Raw genomic sequence first — 24,499 nt, forward strand, 5'->3', positions numbered from 1 at the left:
TGGTTTAAGAGAAGTTTTAACTTAACAGAAGAAGTTAAAACTAGTCATAAAACAACTTGAAAATATATATATATATATATGTGTGTATATATATATATATGTGTATATATATATATAGATGTATATGTGTATATATATATATATATGTGTATATATGTATATATATATATATGTATATATATATATATATGTATATATATATATATGTATATAGGAAGTGACTTAGGTGACAACATTTGTTATTGTAAAAAATGATAACATTTAAGATGGATCATTGGATCTTATTTAAACGGTCAAGATTAAAAGAAGTGATCATGTGTCTAATAACTAACTTTTAATGCTAATCATCTAGTATAGTTGTAAGGCCCAGATTTATTGTTTTCACAATTTTTATATGAGAATTGTTATAACATGAGTCACTATATATATAGGGGATGTATATAATGAGAAAGACAAATTTATGAGGTAAGAGGGTTGATTCTCAGTCATCGAGCTATGATTATTAGCTCATTTTTAAACCCTCACACATCTATATTGCTTTCCCCAAATCCTTTTAACGTTTAATCTACCTTCAAGTTTATGCTTCTATTGAGGCATCAAAAACATTCCATTTGCTCATTGACGCATTATAGCAATGGTGGGAAGTCTCAAAATAAGTTGTAGAGGACAAATGACTTCACCACACCCACCTGTAAGGGGCGAGGTCAATTTAGAACTATAATAAATTTCAGGAAAATTGAACCTGGAGCTAGAGAATAGAGATGGAGGAAGTTCCTCAGGAAACCAAAAAAAGATGAAGAGGTTCTATGATTGAAGATTGTGGAGGATGAAAAAAGGTTAGAGTTAATAGGTGGAAAAAATAGAGAAGCAATAGAAGAAAATGATTTATATGGGGATAGATTTGGAGATAATGAAAGAGAGATAGCGTTTTAATGTCCTTTCGTTCAGATGTGATTAGTGAAGGATGATATGGTTTTGCTTCCATGGTGGCTCAATTGTACTAATGTAGAAGGAAAGTGGAAGGAATCTGAGTTTTTAAAAAAACGACATTTAATCCAAGCCTTTGATTTTAATCCCGAAGGCTAAGAATCAACCCTTTCATTCTCATATAATTTTACCTTTCTCACTAGATACATCCATTTGAGCTATGAGAATAATAAATTTGCGACTTTACAACCATAGATTACAACCATAGATGAATGATTGATTATGATTAAAAGTTAGTTAGTGCATTTTTTCTTTTAATCTTTACCATTCAAATAAAATCTATTGGTCCATATTAATTGTGCTCAATTTTTCACAATAACAACTATATATGTGTGTATATATATATATGACTACTTGATCTTAAACAATTCTGAGCTACTTTTGAAGCTTGCATAGACTAGCCTATCAATTCATCATACATTGTATTTTACTAATTGTTATTTTTGGACTTTTGGCAGTTGGGTGGCCGCTTCTAATAGACTGTTATGTAAACAGCATTGCTATAACTGAAGAAGATTGTGGCTCTGTTGAACTTATTTTATGTGCCTCTTATTCATCAAACTTCACTTTGGATGGTTCCTTTTCTTTTCGTATTGGATGCTATGTTGAAACGGATAAATGATTCAAATTGTCAATAATGGAATACAAACATGATTGAATTGAAAACAATACTATTTATTTTAAGCTTAAAATGTTTTTGTTACTTGAAAATATAACAGCTTTTGCCTTTAAGTCTATCAAATTTTATTTTAAAACTCGTGTGCCAAGTTTTCACAACTTTTGGTTTTATCACTATCAAGAGTGAGTTATTTTCTTCTTTTTTCGGGTGTCCTATAGTCGAAAATTATTCTCTTGGTCTCTATTTGTGATGTAAACACTTGATGAAAGTTATTAATTTAATGGTTTTTAATGTGTTTAAAGGCACAACATACCAAAAAAGAAATTGGTTGCCTTGAAATCAAATTATTTCATCCATTCATAGGGCACGATATTAATGTCAGAACTAGGCAAAAAATGTCCTGGAAAATGAAAACAAATGCGGCCGTTTTGCGATTTGTCCCACTTGAGTCCATATTAGTTGACATCATTGTGTCTCAACCTGATAATTTAGGAAGTAAATTTTTTGTTCCAAAAAGTGTATCACTTCCTTGGTCAAAAAAATACTTAATTATCATATTTTTCAATCAATCAGGAAGTGACACATTTATTAATATATATTTTGGGACAGCCATTGTGTTTCTTGTGATCTATACAAATAAAAAAATTCATTTTCAATTGATTTTTTAACGTTTTCCAAAAGTCACAAGCTGCATAGGTTGTTGTCAATGTTGCTGGTATAGCCCATGATGCCCAAATGCTAGCTCGTTACATTGTACCAGATATATTTCTATGTTTTGCTTACCTTAAAACGGAATAATGGGGCTTTGGTAAATAAAAAAATGTTTAAGGAATGAGGTATGCAGAATAATAGGATAAAATAATAGGTAAGGAAACAGATAAAAAAAAGATCGTTACATAACTAAATTATATAAAACCATGGAAATAGAAATAAAATTATCGCCAATACAACTAAGAAATAAATTGTGGCAGTATTCTTTGAAGCAAATATCACAAATTTTCTCAGACAAATATGTTAGAATCAGATTAGGATTAGAATACACCATATTCTATAGGAATACAAGATAAGAATAAAAAAAATGGAGGGTGGGAAATGCTAAGCAAAATGCTTACCAAATCCCAAGATTGGTTATAAGGAATTTAAATAGGCGAATAGATTTGCCTTTAAATAGGCAAATAGATGCATTAAATATGTAACATGTTAACTTTTAAATAAGTTTATCTAATATTAACAATTAAATTATATTTTCGTATACATTTTTTATATTGAAATTTCATATATAAATATATAATAATAATAATTATATTCAAAAAGGATAATATAACTATTATTATATAATATAATTAAATAGGTTGGTCTGTTAGTTTTAATAAACATTTTATATGGCCGAAAGTTTGACCTATTAAGTTAAATAAACTATTTAAAAAATTTAAATGTGATTTGTTTATGAAAAAATATAACTTAATCTATTATATCATATAATAAGTCTATCATAACTTACCTAACCTATTTCCACCACTAATTTAAGAACAAATTTAGGGAATTTCACATTTTCACCATAGAGACGATTTAATAATAATGGTTTAGTAGGAATGATTTTGAAATGATGACATGAAGTAATTGATACCTTGATCATGGTCTTATGGCCTTTGTCTTTGTTAGATGATGAGGTGTTCAACATCACTTTGGTCGCCAGCCATGGTGGGCAAATTTATTTGTTGGGTGCATCAATTATCATAGTATTGATGTACTTTTTAAATTTATTAAGGAATTAGTGCAATTTTTAAAAACTTGATAACTTAATTGTCGAGTTTGTTATTTTTTTCCCTAAATCAAACAAGATTCGGCAACCACATTGGAGTGTTTATAAAATATATATCTTTTATTAATCTAGATAACTAGAATGAAGTTCTACGTATTATTCTTTTAAATTTCTCACTCCAAACTTGTTAATGAGAGTAGAATTTGTCCTTTAATTCATATTTTATTATACTCGCACTAATATTGATGTTTTTTTCTTCCTAAACTAAAGTCACCAACTTGAGTGGAGTTTGTTGATTTTTTAAATTCCCTAAACTAAAATCTCATTTATTGCTCCCAGAATATCAGTTTACCACCTCTTTATATTTAGCTTTACATACCTCCAAAGAGATATTACTTATTTAATTGGTTTTTGTGCCCTAGTGCTTAGTTGGTTGACCACAACCTATTTGATTAAATGTGAGTGCTTTAGTTTGCTATATAAACTTAGTTGATTGGTTCTAAACTGTTTCAATTAATTATAATTTTGTTAATGTTGGTATGGTTTCACAAGATAGGAGATCTGGTTATTGAGAAACATGTTCAATATATATTATCAGTTGAAAATATTTTGATTCCTTTTTATACATTTTTCTTTCTTTTTCACTTGAAAAGGTAAAAATAAGAATAGATCTTCTTTGATGCATATTATGGAATTAACCATTATATGTTCTTATCTTTGGTTGAATTGGTTCCATCTTTTATTGCAATCATAATGTCTCACTTTTAATCTTCGTGTCTATTCTAATACTCTATTAAAAGCTACCTATTTTCCTGCTTAAAAGTTTCTTTTTGCTAAACAACCTAATTAAACACTCATTCAATTAAGCATTTTTGAAGTAAGATAAACAAAACACAAGATTCTATGATAAATTTATTGAAATAAGATAGTAAGAGATTATACGTAGTCAAACTATTTTTATAAGCTACTTTCATAAGTTTATTTTCACAAACTATATTCATAACTTATAAGTCTGTGTAAGCTCTCTAAAAGTCTTCCCCAATCCCCTTAAAGTTGGGTTTCTCTAATTTTGCTTTAAATAGATGTATTACCTTTTCAGGTCTGTAAAGCTAAATATGAAGTTACTAAACTGATATTCTAGGAGCAAGTAATGAGATTTTAGTTTATGGAATTTAAAAAAAAAAACCTACAAACTCCATTCAAGTTGGAGACTTTAGTTTAGGGGACAAAAAGAAAAAATCTAATCTGAGTGTCGAGTATAATAAAATATGAATTAATGGAAAAACTCCATTCCCATTGAGCAGTTTGGAGTGAGAAATTAAAAATATATATATGTAAAACTCCATTCTAGGTGTCGAGATTAATAAAAGATTGTATATTTTATAAACACTTTAACGTGGTTGCCGAGTCTCATTTGATTTAGGAAAAAAATAACAAACTCGACAATCAGGTTGCTGAGTTTTTAAAAAGTGCACTAGTTCCATAATAAATTTAAAAGGTACACTAAGACTATACTAATTCAGTCAAGGTGCACCAACCAAGTAAGTTTGTCTCGCTGGTGTGGACTCGTTAATATGTTCGTAAAGTAGTTTCTGCTAGGGTTAGTAAAGAATGTCCATGTAAACTCACTTTCTTATTGTTCAGATATAGGATATATAATCTTTACATGTAATAACATAATATTTCATTTGAGAAAATCATATTCATATAGTGGCCTCTTGACTTCAATTTGTATTTCCTTTAATAATTCCTCTAACCATATAGCGTGAAAGCAACATAGGAACCAACTATATATTTTTCCTCACATGATGATAATGCTATAAGAGGTTGCTTCTTAGAACACTATGAGATTGGAGAACCAAAAAGCTGAAATACATATCCTGATGTGCTCTTTCTCTCATCTAAATCTCCATTATAATCTGAGTCTGAATAGCCAATCAACTCCACTTCCTGCATCTGCACACAGCTTGGAAACAAAATTCCATAATCTATGGCACATGACAAGTATATCAATATCCTTTTAGTTGCTCCCATGTGTACTCTTTTAGGATTACACATAAATCTACTGATCAACCCAACACCATAGCATATGTCATGCCTAGTGTTACATAGGAACCCTAGTGAGACAACAATTTGCTTGAAAATAGTCTCATCCACACTGTCTCCCCTTCATCATCACTTTTTAACTTCACATTTATCTCAGCTGGAGTTATGACAAAATTGCAGCTAACCATTTTAAATTTCTTCATTTCTTTAACATATTTCATCTCGTGCATGATAATTCCGTTAGTTGTACGTTTGAATTCAATTCATAGGAAGTAGCTTAACTCTCGCAAGTCCATCATTTCAAATTCAGACTTCATAATATCTTTGAATTCTTCAATTTCCTTTGGATTAGAACCTATGACCAGTAAATTATCATCATAGAGGCATATAATCATCAAATTTTGGCCTTTCTCCTTTGCTCTAACATAAACTACATGTTCCATAGAACATTTAACAATCTTAAGCTCAAAGAGGAATGAATCAATCCTCATGTTCTAGGCTCGAGGAGCCTGTTTTAACCCATACAAAGCCTATCTCAACTTGTACACCATCTTTATCTTCCCTTCTATAATCTAAGAGGGTGGCTAACATCTAGCTGATACATTGACCATTTCCTTGCACTTGCAACAGCCACCACCAATCTGATTGTCTTTATTTTGGCCACTGGAGCAAAAACTTCAAAATAGTCCAATCCAACCTTTTGCAACTAGCCTTGCTTTATGCTTGGCTATGGACCTATCATGATTTAATTTTTGTTTAAAACCCCATCTTACTCCAATCTGATGCATGTTTGGAGGCAAGAACATAAGGTCCCAAGTACGATTCATTTCAATAGACTTCAACTTATTCACCATAGCTTCTCTCCATACTGATTTCTTCAAAGCCTCAGTCACATCTAATGGTTCAACATCTGCCATGAGTGAAAAATGTTGTATTGAATCCCCTTCATCACTTACTTCACCATCAGGAGTTGATGTAAAATCCCCAAACTTTGTTGGTGGATTCCTTGTCCTCTGAATTCTTTGTGACTGATCAGGATCTTTGTGATCCCACTCCTGGTTTCTTCTAGCACATCAATGGGAATTTGCCTCAAGCAACTTCTTTTATTCTTCCAGTCTCAGTGTTCATCTCCAAGGACAATAACATCTCTTCTTATTTATATCTTACTTCTAAATGGATCATACAATTTGTAGGCTCCAATTGGATGATAACTAATCAATATCATAGTCTCACTCTTGTCCTCCAATTTTCTTCTTCTCTAGTCTGGTATGTGTTTGAAGCATAGAGATCCAAAGACCTGTAGATGGCTAACAATAGGTTTCTTCCCTAACCATATCTCCTTAGGAACCTTGTCTTTCAGCTTCTTTGTAGGGCATTTATTGAGAATATAAGTTGTTTTTGTGACTGCTTCACCCGAGAAATTCTGAGGTAAATTCTTATCTTTTATCATACTTCTAGTTATATTGAGTAGAGTCTTATTTCTCCTTTCAGCCAAACCAATGTGTTGAGGAGTGTAAGGGGCTGTAAGCTCACGTTGTAAATCACTCTTCAAACAAAAGTTCTCAAATTCTTTTGACCTCTCCTCCACCATCTGTTCTCATCATTTTACCACTTTGCCTGTCAACTATAGTATTCTCAGTATTTTACCATTTTACCATCTATTCACGTTTGTACTTGATCAGAAATACCCATAACATTATGCTATACTCCTCAACAAAAGTGATGAAATACTTGTTTCCACCTAGTGATGACACATCAAATGGTCCACATATGTCTGAATGCACAACCTCTAAAACATCATTTGCCCTCATGTCTAAACTTGACTCAAAAGTATTTGTAGCTTGTTTTCCAGCCATGCAGCACTCACATATTGTTCTAGGCATTGCAGTAATAAGAATTCCACAAACCATATGTTCGATTCCTAGATTATGTAAACTTTTGAAGTTAAGATGACCATACATTGAGTGCCAAAGCCAACATTCATCTTCTGATCCCACTACAGCAAGGCATTGAACCTCAATAGCTTTGGTGCTTACTTGAAAGGTTATATTCTTAGTTAGGCATGTCCTCAATACTAGCCTCTCATCTGAATCATAAAGTTAAAACTTATCATCATTCATAAAAACAGAAAATCCATTTTGCACAAGTTGACTAACATTAAGAAGATTGCATCTCATATCTTGAACATATAGTACGTTCTCAATGATTGTAGTCTTCACATCTCTCCTCTGAATGGCTATATTACCCATTCCTTCTATTTGTAAGGTTCTATCATCAGTAAACCTCACTTTCCTTCTTTTAGATGCATCAAAATCAACTAGCCAATTCTTGTAGTTGGTCATGTGATTTAAACATCATCTGTCCAAGTACCATAAATCAGAACATGGCCCTTATGAATTTGTAGTAACCATTATTAAGATTGGATCATCCTCCGAATCTTCTTGAATAACATGACCCTCCTTATCATTATGCCTCTTGTGTTTGTCTTTTTCAGAATAACACTAATATGAATAATGCCCCATCTTGTGACAATTGAAGCACTATACATGTCTTATCTGAGAATTTTTGCTTGTCATAATTCATCATAGGACCTCCTCTCCTTTTTGAAGATTCAGGCTTGTCAAATTCTTGTCTTGTGCTATCTTGATGAGAGGCCCACCAAGATTTGTTGTTGCCACCCTTTCCTTTCCATTTTTTCTTCTTCTTTCTATCTTCATGCTTCACTGTCTCTACCTTCGATGCTTGTTCTAAATTTTTCTCAGCCTTATTATCAAATAACCTCATCTTATGAGCCTCCAAAGAGCTTTGTAGCTCTTCAATCTTCATCTTTTCTATGTCTTTTGATTCCTCAATAGCTACTACAATGTAGTCAAACTTTTGAGTTAAGGATTGAAGTGTTTTTTCAATGACCATTAGACCAGTGATATTCTCCCCACACCCTTTCATCTGATTTGTGATGCTTAGTACTTTTGTAAAGTACTCTCCAACCTTGTCATTCTCATCCATTTGCAGTAACTCATACTGCCTTCTCAAAGTTTGTAATTTTACCTTCTAGATTTTATCTCCTCTAACATGGCTTCTATGCAATATATCTCATGCATCCTTTGCAGAGGTTGCATTCACAATTTTCTCAAAGTTTGTATCATCAACACATTTATGCAAGAGAAACATTTTTTTGCAATCTTTCTTGTTCATCTCCTTGTGAAATGTTTTCTGGGCATCAGTAGCAATCTGTACCATTGGTTGAAAACCATTTTCCACCAAGCTCTTATTGGAACCCAAAAATAACTTTCATCTGAATACTCCATCTCTCCCAACTCTTGTCATTGAGTATTGGAAGATTCATAGAGGGGAGATTGCCATTCGAACCACCCATGACCAATCTTTCTTTGGTAATTCCTTAAGAACACAACCCCAAGATTCTGAGTCAGGCCAAACACGCAGCTTCAACCCAATCAACACGCAACTCCTCGCGATCCTCCAAGAATAAGACGTGATATCACTCTCCAAGCACGCAGCTCCTCTAGGTGCGAATCTTCTCAAACGTGTAGTGTTTGCAATAAGCAGAAAAACATGTCCAGGAATGAACTTGCTCTAGATACCAATTTGTTAGAGATTTAGAGAGTTAGATGAGAATGGAGTATTTTCTCATTAGAATTATTCAATTGTACAATGTGATAGGCATATCCTTTTTATAGAAGGTATTGCCAACTAACATAATGCAACAGTCAATAACTAACAAAATAACAACCTACTAACTGCCTAATTCAGCCTAAAATAGGCTTACACATGTATTTGAATTAATCTCAACAGTAATTACTGAAAAAATTATCTTTTGAGGCTAGTTGTTTAAATCAATGCATTTCTCTCTATTTAGATAAATTTAATTGAGTTTTCTTAATGAAAATTGTAAAATCAAGTAGTAGGTGAAGGGACAAAAATTAAAAAAAAATGCCTACTAAACTCTAAATGAAATAATAAACTATGAAAAGAGGAAATTGCATTAAAAAGTGTGAACCATTAAAAGGAAAGTGAATAACCAAAAATATTATTATATAATATATGGGGAATAATCATTTTAATTCATTAAAATTCAGGTTGTCGTTAAAATTAAAAATATGAGTCATCAATTCATTTATTGATAAAGACTAAATACTCCAAAACGTAATCATAAAAATAATTAAATAATTAATTTGACTACATTTATTAAGGAAATAAATCATCTTTAATGTATTATGAACATAGATCCTCTCTTGAATAGCGCAGTTCCTATTTATTCTTTTGTTTTAATAGTAATAATATTATGATAAATATGTCATAACTAATTTTATTTTCTTCATTTTTTGAAATACTTGGGTTTCCTTTTAACAAAGCTGTCCCAAGAACATATTCATAATCATGTCTAATTCCAATAAAATTTTGACATGAAATAAAATTAATAAGTATGTTTCTCATTGCTCAATTTTTATGTTGTTCCAAACAATATCATAAACAACTATGTCTCAAATCAATGTTATTGAAACAAAAAAAACAGAAAAAATAATACAATTTATTCTTTTAAATCACATTAACCGTTTGAAACAGCAATTAGTTGTAGAAATAGTTACTCCGGTATTATATATCATCTTACGTTAAGAACTAGACACGCACAAGGAGCACAGACTCACTCACAGAGTCACATATATCCTCTTCGATCCCCTTCATTCGCATTATCTTGTTTGTGTCATACGCTAAGAACAAACAAACAAACAAAGAAAATGTTTTCCTCAAAGGTTTCCAAACTCGCCAGATCCATTCTCTCTGCTTCCAAAGCCTCCCCCTCTCGTTTTTATTCTGGTATTAACTTACCATCTTATTTTTCTCATGCAAAAAATACTCTATTCTAAACCCACTTTTTCATTATATTATATAACATCTCTTATTCTTCTCAATAAATGGATACGGTCATTCAGATCCTTAAATTATTATATGAAGGATCGCACTCCAAAACTACCTTCATTTGTTTCATTCTCATTTAAATGTGAAAGATAAAAAATAGTGTTTGTTACCGTGAGGTGACTGGGTATAGTTACCTGGTATGCATGCATGTTTCCCTCATTATACAGTTCGTCACTTTTTTATATTAATCTATGATGAGACCTTATTTATGTTGACCCGATATGTGGTACGCCATATGGTGAAATCGGTGGATAGGTAGGATAAATGAAAGAATTATGTAACAATGTGACTAGGTTCGTAAATGCATGATTATCATTGCAGAAGGAAGACGCGCCATTGCAGCTGCTGCATCAGTTTCATTGACCAGAAAAGCGCCTGTTTTCGCTTCAAATTATGGCAGGGCTGGTTCTGAAAGTGGATTCAGAACATGGATTGCAGGAGCTCTTGCTCTTCCTGCAGCAGGTTTGGACAATAATATCTCTTGAAACAATTCCACTTTCTGTTTTATCATTTTTTTCCTTCTGTTTGAGTCCATGAAGGAAAAAATATGTATTTATATTAGTTACGATTTTCCATCTCTAATCGTACATATCAGAGCTTGTGTAAGGGTGTGCGACAAATGCGCAGCACATGGCTAATTTTATGTTGATACAATTCCCTTGCACCTTGCTGTACTTTAACATTGTAGCTTCTGGAACCCCTTCCAATTAAATTGCACTGCCCTAGAGCGATGTCTGGGGATAAAATCAATATTTTGGATGTGCTGTAGACTTATTACTTCACTTTATATCCCCATCATCTTAAAAGTTTTTCAAAAAATTCATTAAAATCTAAAGTAAACAATTCATGCTTATTCTTTTAACCTATTTGTGTTAGCTTTTGTTTTTTTGTCGCATTCACCATGAATAGTGTAACAGTCTAACATATAAATGGCATGCAAGATCATGATATTTTTAATGGAGATGACAGTTAGGTAGAAATAAATAGAAAAACTAAAACAATGACACTTTTATCATTTAACTAATAGTGACATTCCAATTTTACCCATAAAATCCAATAAAAAAACTTAATTGGCTAATGGAGAGGAGTCTGACTCAATTTATATATGTTAACTTGGACCAAAGTCTCGGTGATTTGCTTTATGCTATGAGAGTGTTTTTCGGATGTTGCAAGTACTACAAGTATGCATCCTTTACCCATATATTCTACTGCTGATTTTTTATTCTGCCATGTCTTGTAGCTTACATGCTTCAAGATCAAGAGGTGCATGCTGCCGAGGTACACGTAATTTTCTTTTAACTGCATCTTCATGTCTGTTTAAACTCTTGTTAGTCTAATGGTGTAAGGCTCCACCATTAGAATGACCAAAAGGTCAAAGGTTTAATTCCTGGGAGTAATCAAGCACCCAGAAAATGATTAATTCCTTACTTACAAGGTGAAAGATACCCTTAGTAGTACAAAAAAAACTCTCAATCTTGCTTGGTTTCTTTCTTGGTATCATTCTCATGTGTTTACTTTTTCCTTCTCAGTTGGAGCGCACTTTCATTGCCGTTAAGCCAGATGGAGTGCAGAGAGGGCTGGTAACGTGAAACTACATTTCTTTTCTTGCACTTCTATATGGGTTAAGGAAGCTTGGCAATTCTAAATAACTATTTACACTCTGCAGTTACCAATCAAAATTTTAGTTTTTATCTTTCAAATATTATGCGTGTCTAACAAGGAGTGTATATACATCATTATAATGTCAATAGGAACACATGCTTTATTTGTATCCGTGAGGGACAAGTATCTGTCCCCATGGTCGTGTTACCTCTTTCTTCTTCGACGTTTTCACGTTGCGATTATCCATTTAATAAGTTTAGGATCTGAGGTCATTCTTTTGCAGATTTCAGAGATTATATCCCGCTTTGAGCGCAAAGGGTACAAGCTTGTGGGAATTAAAGTGGTGGTTCCTTCAAAGGAATTTGCAGGAAAGCATTATCATGCTCTTAAAGAGAAACCCTTCTTCAATGGGCTGAGTGAATTCCTTAGCTCTGGTCCTGTCGTTGCAATGGTTAGAAATGACTCAACCTCTTGCCTAAGGAATCAAACAAGCTCATTTTTCTAATCTGTATTTTTTTATTTACCCAAAATTGATGTCATAGGTGTGGGAAGGAGAAGGAGTTATTACATACGGCCGCAAACTAATTGGAGCAACAGATCCACAGAAATCAGAGCCTGGAACTATTAGGGGTGATCTTGCTGTTGTTGTTGGAAGGTACTATATTTACAAATGCTATATTAGTTGATCTCATCTTGTTTTTTTACACACCTTGTGAGAAAATAGGGACCAGAGAATTAGACACATTAGACAAAGACCATAAAAAGTTAGGACCTATCAGAATTTAGGGGACTGATTATGGTCTTAGTGTATATGTCTTTCTTCATGTGAAAAATAAAAATGAGAGAATATATTCCCAGGAAAACATATAATGTACCGGAAGCATTTACCTGATTAAAATTTAGAGAAAAAATGCACCTATACGAGTTTTTACATTGTTAATACATCATCTACCATTAATATTTAATTATCATTGACTATTTAAAAAAATTAATATAAGTGAATAATGCAGTATACATCTATAAATTTTTACACCGATAGCACATAGATATTACACTCAATTTATAAATGCAATCGATTTGATCATCACAATTATTGCCCTGCAGAAATATCATTCATGGAAGTGATGGTCCAGAGACTGCTAAGGATGAGATTAATTTGTGGTTTAAGCCAGAGGAGTTGGTTAGCTTCACTAGCAATGCTGAGAAGTGGATTTATGGTGTCAACTAAATTCTATCCCTCACCTTCAGTCTTTTACTAGCTTAATCTGTCAAAATATAGAGTGAGTTTTTGGAATAAATTATATGTATGAATGGCATTATTGAACAATAGAAGCCACAAATAAGCAGGATTGAGAATAGTACATTAGCACCAATAAATTTAATATTTCACCCAACTGAGAATTGCTTCATTTCATGGGTCCATAAGACAGTTCTGAAACAAATTATTCATGTCACTAATGTAAGTTAAGACATGCTATTCTTCCAAAGTGATAAGAGACGGTGCATTTTAAGAATATTATTACCTTATTTACTGATGGGATGTTTCTTAGGATTTAATAGGCATATATCAAAAGTGTAATTGTTTTTTATATTGTGAACACATAATCTATTATTTATATGTTGACTCTCAAACATAAGTAATGCAAATCAATTGCGGATAATGTGCAATAAATACAAAAAAATTTATACTAACAATGCATAGATACTAAATTTATACTATGATCTCTACCTTGTACATCATTCATAGATATTCATACATTTTTGCTTATATATCAACTCACTAGCTCAACCATATTACACACTCATTCGGTGGGTGACAATCCAATGCTCCATGAGACACTCTCACCTAATAGATTAGTCTTTTGGATTAGGCTCTCATCATGTGTTTAAGTCCTACCAATTGGTGTCTTTCATTGAGAATTGGTCACGAAAAGGGCTTCATATAGGCTGAATTAAGGTACATTACCAAATATTAATATGTAAATAAAGCCGCAAAAGAGAAAGGATTACATCAGGTCAGTGTTGATAGAGTGAAAGTTGTCATAACTTTTCAAACTTTATTCTCTCTTTGAATTACTCAATCTGAATTATAATTTAAATGCCTCTTTCTCTACTATGTTAATTCGGCTACTCACCTTTTCAATTGAGTGAGATTTGGGTATCTCCATGAGATTACTTGTAATATGTCAACTAAATAAAATATATTTTTGTTTTTTTAAATTTAATTTTGTTTTTTTCTACAATAGTACATTATATATTGTTAATCATTAATATGAGGCTTGTTTGCTCATTATTCAAGGATAAGATGTTAGTTTGTAAGTATGTTTATCATATAATATAAAAAAATTGTATGTTTAATATATATATTATAAGAGAATAATGTATCTCCTTATATCTGGAGATAACTTATCTCCTCTGGCCAGTAAAAATGTGACATGTGTGTTATTTTGTTTATTTTTAAAAATATTTTTATAGAAAATGATGAAACATGATACATGTCATGATTTCACTAGCAGAAGAAGATAATTTATCTCCTTATACCAGGAGATACTCTATTCCCATATTATAAACATATTCAAAGACTTGCGTTATGATTGTGATAAAAAAAACCAAAAATTTCACTCAGATACATTTGTAAAAAAATGGACTGAATGAATAAGACACATAACGAATAAAAAAGAGATAACTTAGGACAAATAATTAGAGAGTGAACCCAAACTTTTGGGATAGAGGATTTGAACCTCCCATTGATATTAAGTTCAGCTGCTTTTGACGAGACTGATGAATGAATAAACAGAAGAATGAATCAGGTGAGCTCTAGTCTGGACTCTCATTGGTGAAAAAGGCGCAACGAACCAACAGAGAATAAAAGGACACCATAAGAGCAAGAAAAAGAGCTGTATGATAAGAGTCCTTATCCTACATAAAATTATTTATGAAAAGAAATCGCACTGAGTTCAGTTTGGTAGAACACGAGTCTCCAAAACCTGACGTCATATGTTCAAATCCTATAGAGCGTGATTCCATTCTTGTTAGATTGAGAATGACACTGAAATATTTGAATAGCACACTAAAGTTCAAATTTGACCTCCTATGGATTAAGATTAACAAGAAAGAAATAGGATGTCAATAAAAAAGATGTTAATTAATCAAAGGTCCAAACGCGAAGGTAGTTCTAGTCTTTGTCACAATGCAGTAGTGAGTATATTCTTTTAACATATATGGTAGGGCGAGACGGAGCCAGCCAGCTAGTAAGGTATGGCGAGATCAATAGGAAGAGGAGTTGGCTTGGAATTAATTTTTTGACAAAGTTCATGTCATGACAATCTATACTATATGGAAGTGCTTGTTGATGCATTCATGTTGAAGTTGAAAAAGAGACAAACATGAGTCTTTCAGCTCCTAGATCTGTTTGGATTATCTTATAATAGAATAAGAAGAGTTGTCTTAGGAAATGAATGAGCTTAAAAGAAAGATGCTACCCCCTTTCATTAGGAGGTTAAGGAGTAACTTGTATGATCTCCCAAATAGTTCATGGAAGAAAGTTGAGTTGGGCCCTAGAGGATTGACAAGGCGTACAACAAGTTTCGAATAGGAGATATTCACCCTAGTCACTATGGACGCATCTGTCCAATTGACACGTTTGAGTGAATCAATGTTGGATTTATCAGATCCCTAGCAATTCATGGAAGGATTGGTCATTGGGGTCTACAGAAAGTCCATTTTTTTCGAAATCTCTGAGAGATCAAATAGAATAAGGATGCTTTTTTTTATCACCAAGTAGAGATGAATACTATATAACCCGCTTTTTAAACATGGAAAGAAAGACGCAAGAAAAAGGTTAAGTAAGGAGGAACAAGAGGTAACACTAAGGATTAGACAACCCCATGAGTGGATAGACTTTGGAGTTGGGTCAACGGTCAGTCCCTCATCATAGTGCGAAAGAAAACCTGAGTTGGGTAGTTCAAAGAGAGGTGAGTTAGGAACAACCAGCTCTTTTTTGGGGAGTCAGTTCCTAGTCCTTTTGGGATTTGAAGGGCAAATTTTGCAACACCTAAATTTGGATGTCAAATCGCACGCATAGGCCACAACTCACTTCAACGCGAACCCCTCATCTTTACTAAGAATATAAAAAGGGCTTTCTTTTTCTCTTGTCGCTTTCGGCTTGATCACTACTAAAGCCCTTCTTGAGCATTTCTACACCTATTTTTGGCTATTTTCTGCCAAAAGTAGAGTTCACGAACATGTATCTTTATACTTTCTTTATGGATTAACCAATTTCTAAACATTGAAGTAGATTCTAAGAGATCCCAAGTTCGATAGCAACTTATGGACTCCTATTCCTGCTTGAAGGAAAGTCACAAGTTCTTAGTACTCTTCTATTTCATTCAAAGTCCTCCTACTACTCCTGCTATTGCTAGGATCCTTACGAGAAAGCTAAAGCCCCCTCCTACATCTCTTTTAGTGAGCTATATCACTCTAACTTATGGTTCTCTCGTTATTTGCAAGATTTCATTATTGGGTGGGTAAAATCTTTGGTCGGACATACCCTGAAACTTTAGGTCAAATCCATTTTTGGATCACCTTTTTCAAGGTTAATCTGACCCTCTTTCCCATGCATTTCTTAGGACTTTCAGGTATGCCACGTCGCATTCCAGATTAAGGGTCGACAATGTTTGGAGCCTCATATTGAATAAAATAGCAAACTCAATGTGATATTTAAGTCAGCTCATGAGGAGAGTCCAACCCAAAAGACTAATCTATTAGGTATGAGAAGTCCAACTTAAACATCACATTGAGTTTGCTATTCTAAAATATGAGATTCCTAACACAATATAGACCGTGATTATGGAGCATTGGATTGGCACCCAGAGAATGGGTGTGTAATATGATTAAGCTAGGGATAGCTATCAAAGCATTAAAAGAAGATGATACATCAGCAAAAATGTATCTTTTCACTCCAAGTTAGTAAAATAAATTTGGACAACTTTTTTATAGAAAGGAAGGAAAATAGCAGAAATTAGAAATTATAAGACTCTGGTTGATTTACAAACTTGACAATACCTGATCACTCAACGACACAATGGACAAACTGAACATTGAATATAAAAACACAAGCATTTACTCTTCAGTCCCCAGTAGATATTGAGGCAAAGCTGAATCTACAGATTTCGGTATCCTCCTTATGATTAACATATTTATATTTGCTAATCCGTCAGAAATATTGCAAAGTACCACTACAAGGGGCGACATGATTTCCAAGTTAAAAACACAGGGATGAGTCAAAAGCATGGGGTCCTCTACTGCCCTCAACTTCAGAAACATTGCTACAAGAAACAATGTAAAAAATTCAGACACCTAGCAATAATTAGCAGCACAATATAACAAAAACACTATATCCGGGAGAATTACCATTAGTTGAGTTAGTATAATCACAAATTCACAATACAAGATTCAGCTTGTCTCTTTCTCTCTTTATATTCCTACATTGGAATAACTACCTAAGAAAATGGATAATATTACAATAAAATTGGATGTGTCGTGTCATATGTATGCACAATTTCTGACATGTCAAACCTGGCCTCCTTAAGGCCTGTTTGCGAGTTGAGTTTTGCAGGGAAAGGAAGAGAAAATACTTTGGAGCCATCTCACCAGTGTATTTCATGGCTCTCAAGGCTTCCATTTCCCTCCAAAACTCAACTAGCAGACAAACTCTTGAAGTGTTGGACACAACCCAAAAAATGACCATATCTTAACCCACACAAACCCTTACAGAAGTTTCAACTGGCAAATCAAGTAGGAGAGCAAGTGTAAAACAAGTATAGAAAACATGCAATCTTTCCTCTGAGCAATAACACCCTCATGATTGACCAATCTTGTAAATTTAGAAGCTAGGGTTGAAGCAATCTTTCATATCCCGTGTGAGCGAAATCATGCAATGACTGTTAAAATCTGTCCAGATTCATTGGTACCAGTTTAGGAGGAATAATCTGAATCAAATCAATTCTGATATGATTAGTTAGTTTATCTTTATCATGAATTTTTCTTTGATTTCTCTCCTGCTTTATTTCCTTATTTGTAACAGACTTGGAGAACCAATTTTGAATAAATACCCTATGCACTTCCCAATTATGTAGAAAAATAAAATATTCTTTCTCAACCTAGAATGATCATATAGAAAGCCCCTCCTAATTCACATTGCATACCTACAAGTAGGTAATTCAGGTTCATTATCACATTGTGTTTCTTTATCAGGAACATGATTCAGCTTTCCCGCGGTGTAGACAAGTTGCACGATTTTTATATCAACGGGTGAAAACCCTCACTTATCGAAACATTGAATTAAATAATCCGGAGGGCACATGTGTTCATAACATTTGTTCCCTACCCTACAAACAGATGCACATAACCAGATTGTACAGTACCAGTAGCTGATCTAAATTAAAATGAAATAAAATAATATGCTACTAATCCACATAATCAACCAAAATATGCATAATCAACAATGACAAAGAAAGACAAAGATGATGAAAAAAATTACCAATGCCATCTGTGTGTATAATCGCAAAAAAGAGTGTGCCATTCATTCCAACTTTTTCTCGAATACTGAAGTGCTTCTATCATTACTAGAGGCAAAAGGCAAAGACATAAACTGCAATGCAAGTAAATCGTCTCTGCTATACTTCAATCGTTGATCTGCCAAAATAAATGAAAAGAGAACAAATGATATAAATCACCCCCAAAAAAAGAACCTTAAAAATTAGGAAAGTATTTAGCAATTACCTATAAAATGTGGAGACACAGACATGTGTTCTTTCTTCTTAGTTGCTTGTATAGGGCTTGAAGTTAATCGAGAAGGAGAGGAATAATTAAGTCCACTTTGGTCATAAGGAAAGGAGGTCAAAAGTTCATGTCTTACTTCAATTTGTGGATGAACTCTGCAGAATGCTAGGATAGCATCTTCACTTATGAGCCAACAACCACTGAGGTCCAGCACTTTCAGAGTTTCAGGAGGTTTAAACATATGAAGACCAGAATTTGTCAATACCGCATCACAAATACTGAGATTTGTCAATTTAGGAATTGATGATAAATAGTCAAATGTAATGTCTGCAAGAGAAGGATTTTTAAGAGATAAATATCTCAGCTCTTGGAAGCTTCCTAAAGGGCATAAACATGTATCCATAACTTGTGTGTGCTCCAAATTCAATCTTTCTAACTGTTTAAGATTTTGTAGAGCCGATAGAGAGAACACCAAGTCCAGGTTATTCCTGCCCTGGTGCAAAATACCTGAGTCCAAAGTACACATATGAAGCATAAAGACAACATTAAAGCTATAAGTGGCAAATGGAGAGATACAGACATAACGAGACAACAAGAGAGATGCAAATATATAATACTTCAATGAATTATTTTACCGACAAATAGGTAGGAAAATCATTTGAAATAATCCACACTAGCATTTAATATAAATGCTTAATCAATAAAAATGGCAAAAAGTATTAGAAACATTGTGGCCAACTTTTTAACTAATTAACCAAAATGAGAAATTAGGTCACTGAGGAAGAATAATTATGATGAGAGGTTTTAATCAAAAACAGTGTCTACATCGCATATCTCCATATAGTACCAAATCTCGCATTTATATGACCCAAAACAGATATTCCACGCCTCATCATGACCTAAGAACAGAGTTCAAATCCTTCAGCAAATTAGTCAACCACTAAATTTTATTCGTATGGCATGCATGCTTGTTAATAGTGTGAGATTCTCTTACTATTCTGCAATTCTCAATTTCTTTGACTGAAAGCAGCTATGCAAATCTATACCACAAATACCCGACAAAACTCATTTGATTCTGTCAGGTAACCTACAAGATAAGATACAAGTGAAGGAGCTTTATCTCCTGACATATTGATGCATGACATACAGGAAAAAGCTGAATAGGTGGTTTCATTAAAGACATAGTTTACAATATGTCTGCAAAATTAAGTAGGGTTTCCAATCAACTTCTCGATCTGCATGTGAATAAATTTTATTTTTTTAAAGAAAGGGAACCTTTAGCCTCACATGTGAATGTCTGGAAGAACTTAACTCCTATTGTTCTTCCTCAAAAATGAGAAAACAGTAAGAAAATTAAGTACAAACAACTATTGAAGTGGTCTAAAAATTGAAGGTAAAAAATATTAACAGTGAGGAGCTGTACAAAGGTAAAGTTAAAAAGCTCAACTAATAGCTGCAGAAATAGTAGGATTTAACCAGAATAGCAACTATGTCAGCCGCTACAGGTACTCCACAAGAATTTATAAATCACAGTATTAAACAAATACCTTTAATGTTTGTAGTGCTCAGGTCAACAACCTTTAATGAAGGCATCATGCTGATAAATAGGATGGTAGTGTCATCCACTTGTGTTTGAGATAATGACAGACTTTCAAGATTGGGAACATGTCCAGCTAAAATCCCTAATCCAACAGAGCTGACCTTAGTACCACTCAGATTCAGACTTTTTAGCTTTCCACCAACGCATGCAACCATCTCGACTAAATCATCACCCATCATACATGAGCTGAGATTGAGATGCTCTATTACTTCCATTTTACTTAAGAAGGAGAATCTGCAGAGGTTGGAATGGGCTGCATCTAGAAAGGACAGGAAATTTGTATTTGCGTATAATAAGGCTTCATCTTCATTCAGGAATGTAGCCCCAGAGAGGATAAGCTTCACCAAAGGAGCTTTATCGTCTTCAAGTATAGTATCAATAGTACAATTACTCATGTTGAGGCATTCAAGAGATGATAAATTGGGCAATTTTGTGACACTGGTCCAAGCAAGATTTAAATAGGTTAACTTGGGGAACGTATTGAGAACAGCAGCACCTTGATTTGATATTTCACTACCCCAGAGGTCAAGATATTGTAGCTTTTTCAGCACCTGAAAGGACAGGTTTAAAAGGAAAATAGGCGCATTGAGCAATTGAATTATTATATATAGACACACATATATAGTCCAACAATTTGGAATACAATGCAAAACTGAATCCAATTAAATATGAAATCCTAGCTAATGAGAATTATATATACACACACATATGTAGTGCAACAACTTGGAATACAATGCAAAACTGAATCCAATTAAATATGAAATCCTAGCTAATCGGAAAAAGATAGAAAGCAACAAATAATCATTTTTGCCAAAAAGTAATTCTGAGTTCATAAGCAGAAGATTGTCAACAATATGAATATAAATCTGCATCTTTGAAATAAAAATCACTGGTGTACCAAACAATGTTTACTTTTAGGTATCAATCCAAAAAAAGGTATCGGATGTATTAACACCTGAGCAAAAATTACCACAATTATATTATCAAATAACTTAGAGCAACTTTATCGCTATGCCAAGCAAGGTGAGCTAACACCTTAGCATATCAGCTAGTGTGGTAACATGCACTGCAGCAATATGAAGAGGCAAGCTCCACTTAGCATATTAGCTTAGTGAAGCATATGAGCCAAGGGGCAAAAGTAACATAGCATGTCAGAGATATAAAAGCTTGAAGAAAATAAATTTGCCCCTGGATGCTTTTGCCATTGCAAGTTTGCAACTATTGAACATTGGAATTTTTTATTGAATAAATATTGTGATTGATATGTTGGTCCATCTTAGCATATCAAATGTGCTAAGGGTTTGATGTGTTGAGTTAGCTAAGAAAGTATGGTGAGAAATTGATGATGTGGCAACCACTAGGACACATGACGTATGCTAAGCATTAAAGATGCTCTTAAAGAATGAATTTAACCAATCCAACTAATGAACCATAACAATTTATCATGTTCGGAGTCAGGCTGCATAACAAACTTAATAAAACTATACAAGTGTGAGAATGTGATGAAGTGGAAAATATTTCCATCAATGGCAGACCTACATTAGGCGTAGTGGGGACAAATGACCCCACCAATTTTAATTTGTTAGAACTATATCCATGTTTGCCCCATGGTCTGAATAAATTACTTGCAAAAGTGACTGAAAAGTTTCCAAAATGATAAAGTATTACCAATGTATTGAAGATGAGAAAATCATTCAATATCTCTAACTCATTAAAACCCATTAAGAACATTTACAATGCTAAGTCATATAAACTTCATTTTTCATATGTTCAGCCCTAACTCCTAACTGGATGCAAGGGACTGTATTAAGTATTGAAGACACACATAAGTCAAACTTCTCGACCCACATCTTAAAGTTCTTCGGTCTGTCACTGATGAAGTAGAAAATTGCTGGAGAAGAAAACAAACATTGACATGTTTGATCTTTGATGAAACTTTATATGCATGGCAGGTATGATGCATACTCTGGTTGGTGTTAAATTTATCATCATTATCATTATTGTGAACGAATCCTCAGCAGAAAAATGAAATTACCTGTAATGAAGTTAATGACATGTCATCTATGGGTAAACCACCCAAGTCAAGAAGAGACAGGTTTTTAAGAGAGGCTAGAAGTTTGACCCCTTTGGCGGTTACACTTGTTTCTGAAATGTGCAACTTTTCCAAATTTGCGATGGAAATAATATGATTAATTGCAGCATCATTAACCTTGGAGCATCTTGATAGATCCAACTCTTTAAGACTGCTCATTCCTAAACATAAAACCAACTAAGCATCAACTACTAGAATTTGAAAGAGCTTAAAGGGAACCATTTGAGCTTGTGAGAATAGTTTTTTCATAAGCATATTAGAGAAACTTACGGAAGTAAGCTCTTTTTAGTTGTATTTTAAAATAACTTATTGAATAAACGCTTATTTAACCTGTTTACACCAACAGACCAATATGGTATGAATTTAACTGTAATGAACTAACTGTGTAAAAATGTGAAGTATCCCCATGTCAATAAAAAAAGTCTTGACCATTATAAATGTATTATAATAACTACGCACAATGCATCAAAATTAAATGATCTTGTAATAGATCAATTTAGAGCATGTTTGATAACACCACCAAGTAGCTTTTAAGCTAACGAACAAGCTTATTTGACTAAAAATAAGCTGGCAATTGGTGTTTGGTAAAGAGATGTATTTCAATAAGTTACGACTCGTATTTGATAAGCTACTTGACATAACTAACGACCTGTTAGAGATTTATGTCATTTTACCTCCATCAACTATCAAAGCTTTCCGAATCAATCAATTAACATATCAGCTAGTTGTGCAAAACATAACATCTAGAATTTGCTACTAAACTAGAATATCTTAAAGGAAAAACCAATGTTGTTGCTAGGAAACTATAATTTGCAGAGGAGGAACCTGTTATAGGCCAAAGAGCAGACGAAGTGATACGATGAGAATCCGCGATGTTCATATATTGCAAGTGGCGAAACCCTCCCAAATACGCGATCCATTCAGCGTCAACGCCAGTGTAACCTCTCAAATCGATTTCTTCAGCACTGTGCTTGAAAACTTCAAGAAGAGAAGGATGGAGGAGCCGCCGGGTTAGGAGGCGACGGAGGAGGGCGTCCGCCAGAGGAGACGGCAATCGGTCGAGAGTGCGCCGCTGCAACCGCCATTTGTCAACGGTTTCTTTGCTCTGACACGCTGCCTCTATGCATAACCTCACCAATTCACTTTCGTTTTCTTTCTTCATCTCCATCTTCTGCTGAAAATAAATTCTGTGTCTCTCAAGTTACTTTGATTTGGATTTAGATTTGGAAAGAAAATTCCTTCTCCTTTGCTCTTCTTCTCTGCAAAATAAATGTTAACATGGGCCTTGTGGCGACGGTTCATGGGCCGAATCGTTTTTCGGGGGATTTGAGTTTCATAATCCACCTTTAATATTCATATCTCATTTTTAATCAGAAAATATTAAATTATTCTTTTTTTTCAAAAAAATAGCTTTTCTTTTCTTCGGGCAGAAAAATGTCGGATCGCCAGCAGAAGCATATTATTATTATCTGACCTATAACTTGATAGGTGAAGTCAGTTTTTTTATAAATATATTAGACTTTTTAAAAAAACCTATTTACTTTAACACGTTAGATTTTATGTCATCCAAAATATCTATTAAGCCTAACAGATCGACTTATTCAATTATGTTATATAATAACGTTCATATTATATTAATATAACTAATAATATTATATATCTAATTTTAATATAATATATATATATATATAATATAATATAATTTAATTGTTAGGATTATATGAGCCTGATTAAAATAAGTCTATTAAGCTATTTAAATATAGACATGTTTATCAATTTTAATATATTATATAGTATAACATATCTTTAAATATACTAACAAGCTATGTCAAACTTTTAAATAGGTCACATCTAGGTTCTAAAATTTTTTTTTAATATGTCAAGATCATGCTCCTATATATAGCATAGTCTCCCAATAACATAGTTTCACCAAAAACAATTTCTCAAAATAAAGTTGTAATATAATTTTTTATATAAGTAAGAGTATTATTGATTATAAACTTTGGTTAAATGATTAAACTCTTTCGGTATGTGTAATTGTCATTTCAATAAGTATTACTTTCACGAATC

The 24,499-nt window shown here is 33.2% G+C and overlaps 3 protein-coding genes across 10 annotated transcripts in view; 2 read left to right on the top strand and 1 right to left on the bottom strand.

The window, feature by feature from the left end:
* Positions 1-1,719, top strand: part of LOC109349913 — a 4,758-nt gene extending 3,039 nt beyond the window's left edge. The window contains exon 3 of the mRNA XM_019590970.1: positions 1,446-1,719. Within this exon, the coding sequence (XP_019446515.1) occupies positions 1,446-1,463 (18 nt within the window). The 3' untranslated portion in view covers positions 1,464-1,719. The remainder of the gene's footprint in view (positions 1-1,445) is intronic.
* On the top strand, positions 10,135-13,468 carry LOC109349916 (nucleoside diphosphate kinase 3-like). The gene is made up of 7 exons (XM_019590981.1): positions 10,135-10,250; positions 10,674-10,814; positions 11,593-11,630; positions 11,882-11,932; positions 12,238-12,405; positions 12,497-12,609; positions 13,059-13,468. The coding sequence occupies exons 1-7, from the start codon at positions 10,172-10,174 to the stop codon at positions 13,180-13,182; spliced, it is 714 nt and encodes a 237-aa protein (XP_019446526.1). The 5' UTR covers positions 10,135-10,171; the 3' UTR covers positions 13,183-13,468.
* Positions 13,092-23,677, bottom strand: LOC109349915 (internalin-I). Of its 8 annotated transcripts, none has more exons than XM_019590979.1 (6): positions 23,255-23,677; positions 22,373-22,590; positions 20,285-20,888; positions 18,738-19,244; positions 18,496-18,650; positions 13,092-13,219 (listed from the first exon to the last, which is right to left on the bottom strand). In XM_019590979.1, the coding sequence occupies exons 1-5, from the start codon at positions 23,595-23,597 to the stop codon at positions 18,538-18,540; spliced, it is 1,785 nt and encodes a 594-aa protein (XP_019446524.1). In that variant the 5' UTR covers positions 23,598-23,677; the 3' UTR covers positions 13,092-13,219; positions 18,496-18,537. The 8 variants fall into 8 exon arrangements, 7 of the variants coding, with proteins under 7 accessions (XP_019446524.1, XP_019446522.1, XP_019446525.1 ...); XM_019590977.1 differs by lacking the exon at positions 13,092-13,219 and adding an exon at positions 16,881-17,281; XR_002108054.1 differs by lacking the exon at positions 13,092-13,219 and adding an exon at positions 17,643-17,906 and having other exon boundaries at positions 18,161-18,650.

The sequence above is a fragment of the Lupinus angustifolius genome, chromosome LG06 (genome assembly GCF_001865875.1).
Source record: "Lupinus angustifolius cultivar Tanjil chromosome LG06, LupAngTanjil_v1.0, whole genome shotgun sequence".
NCBI classification, from domain to species: Eukaryota; Viridiplantae; Streptophyta; class Magnoliopsida; order Fabales; family Fabaceae; genus Lupinus; species Lupinus angustifolius.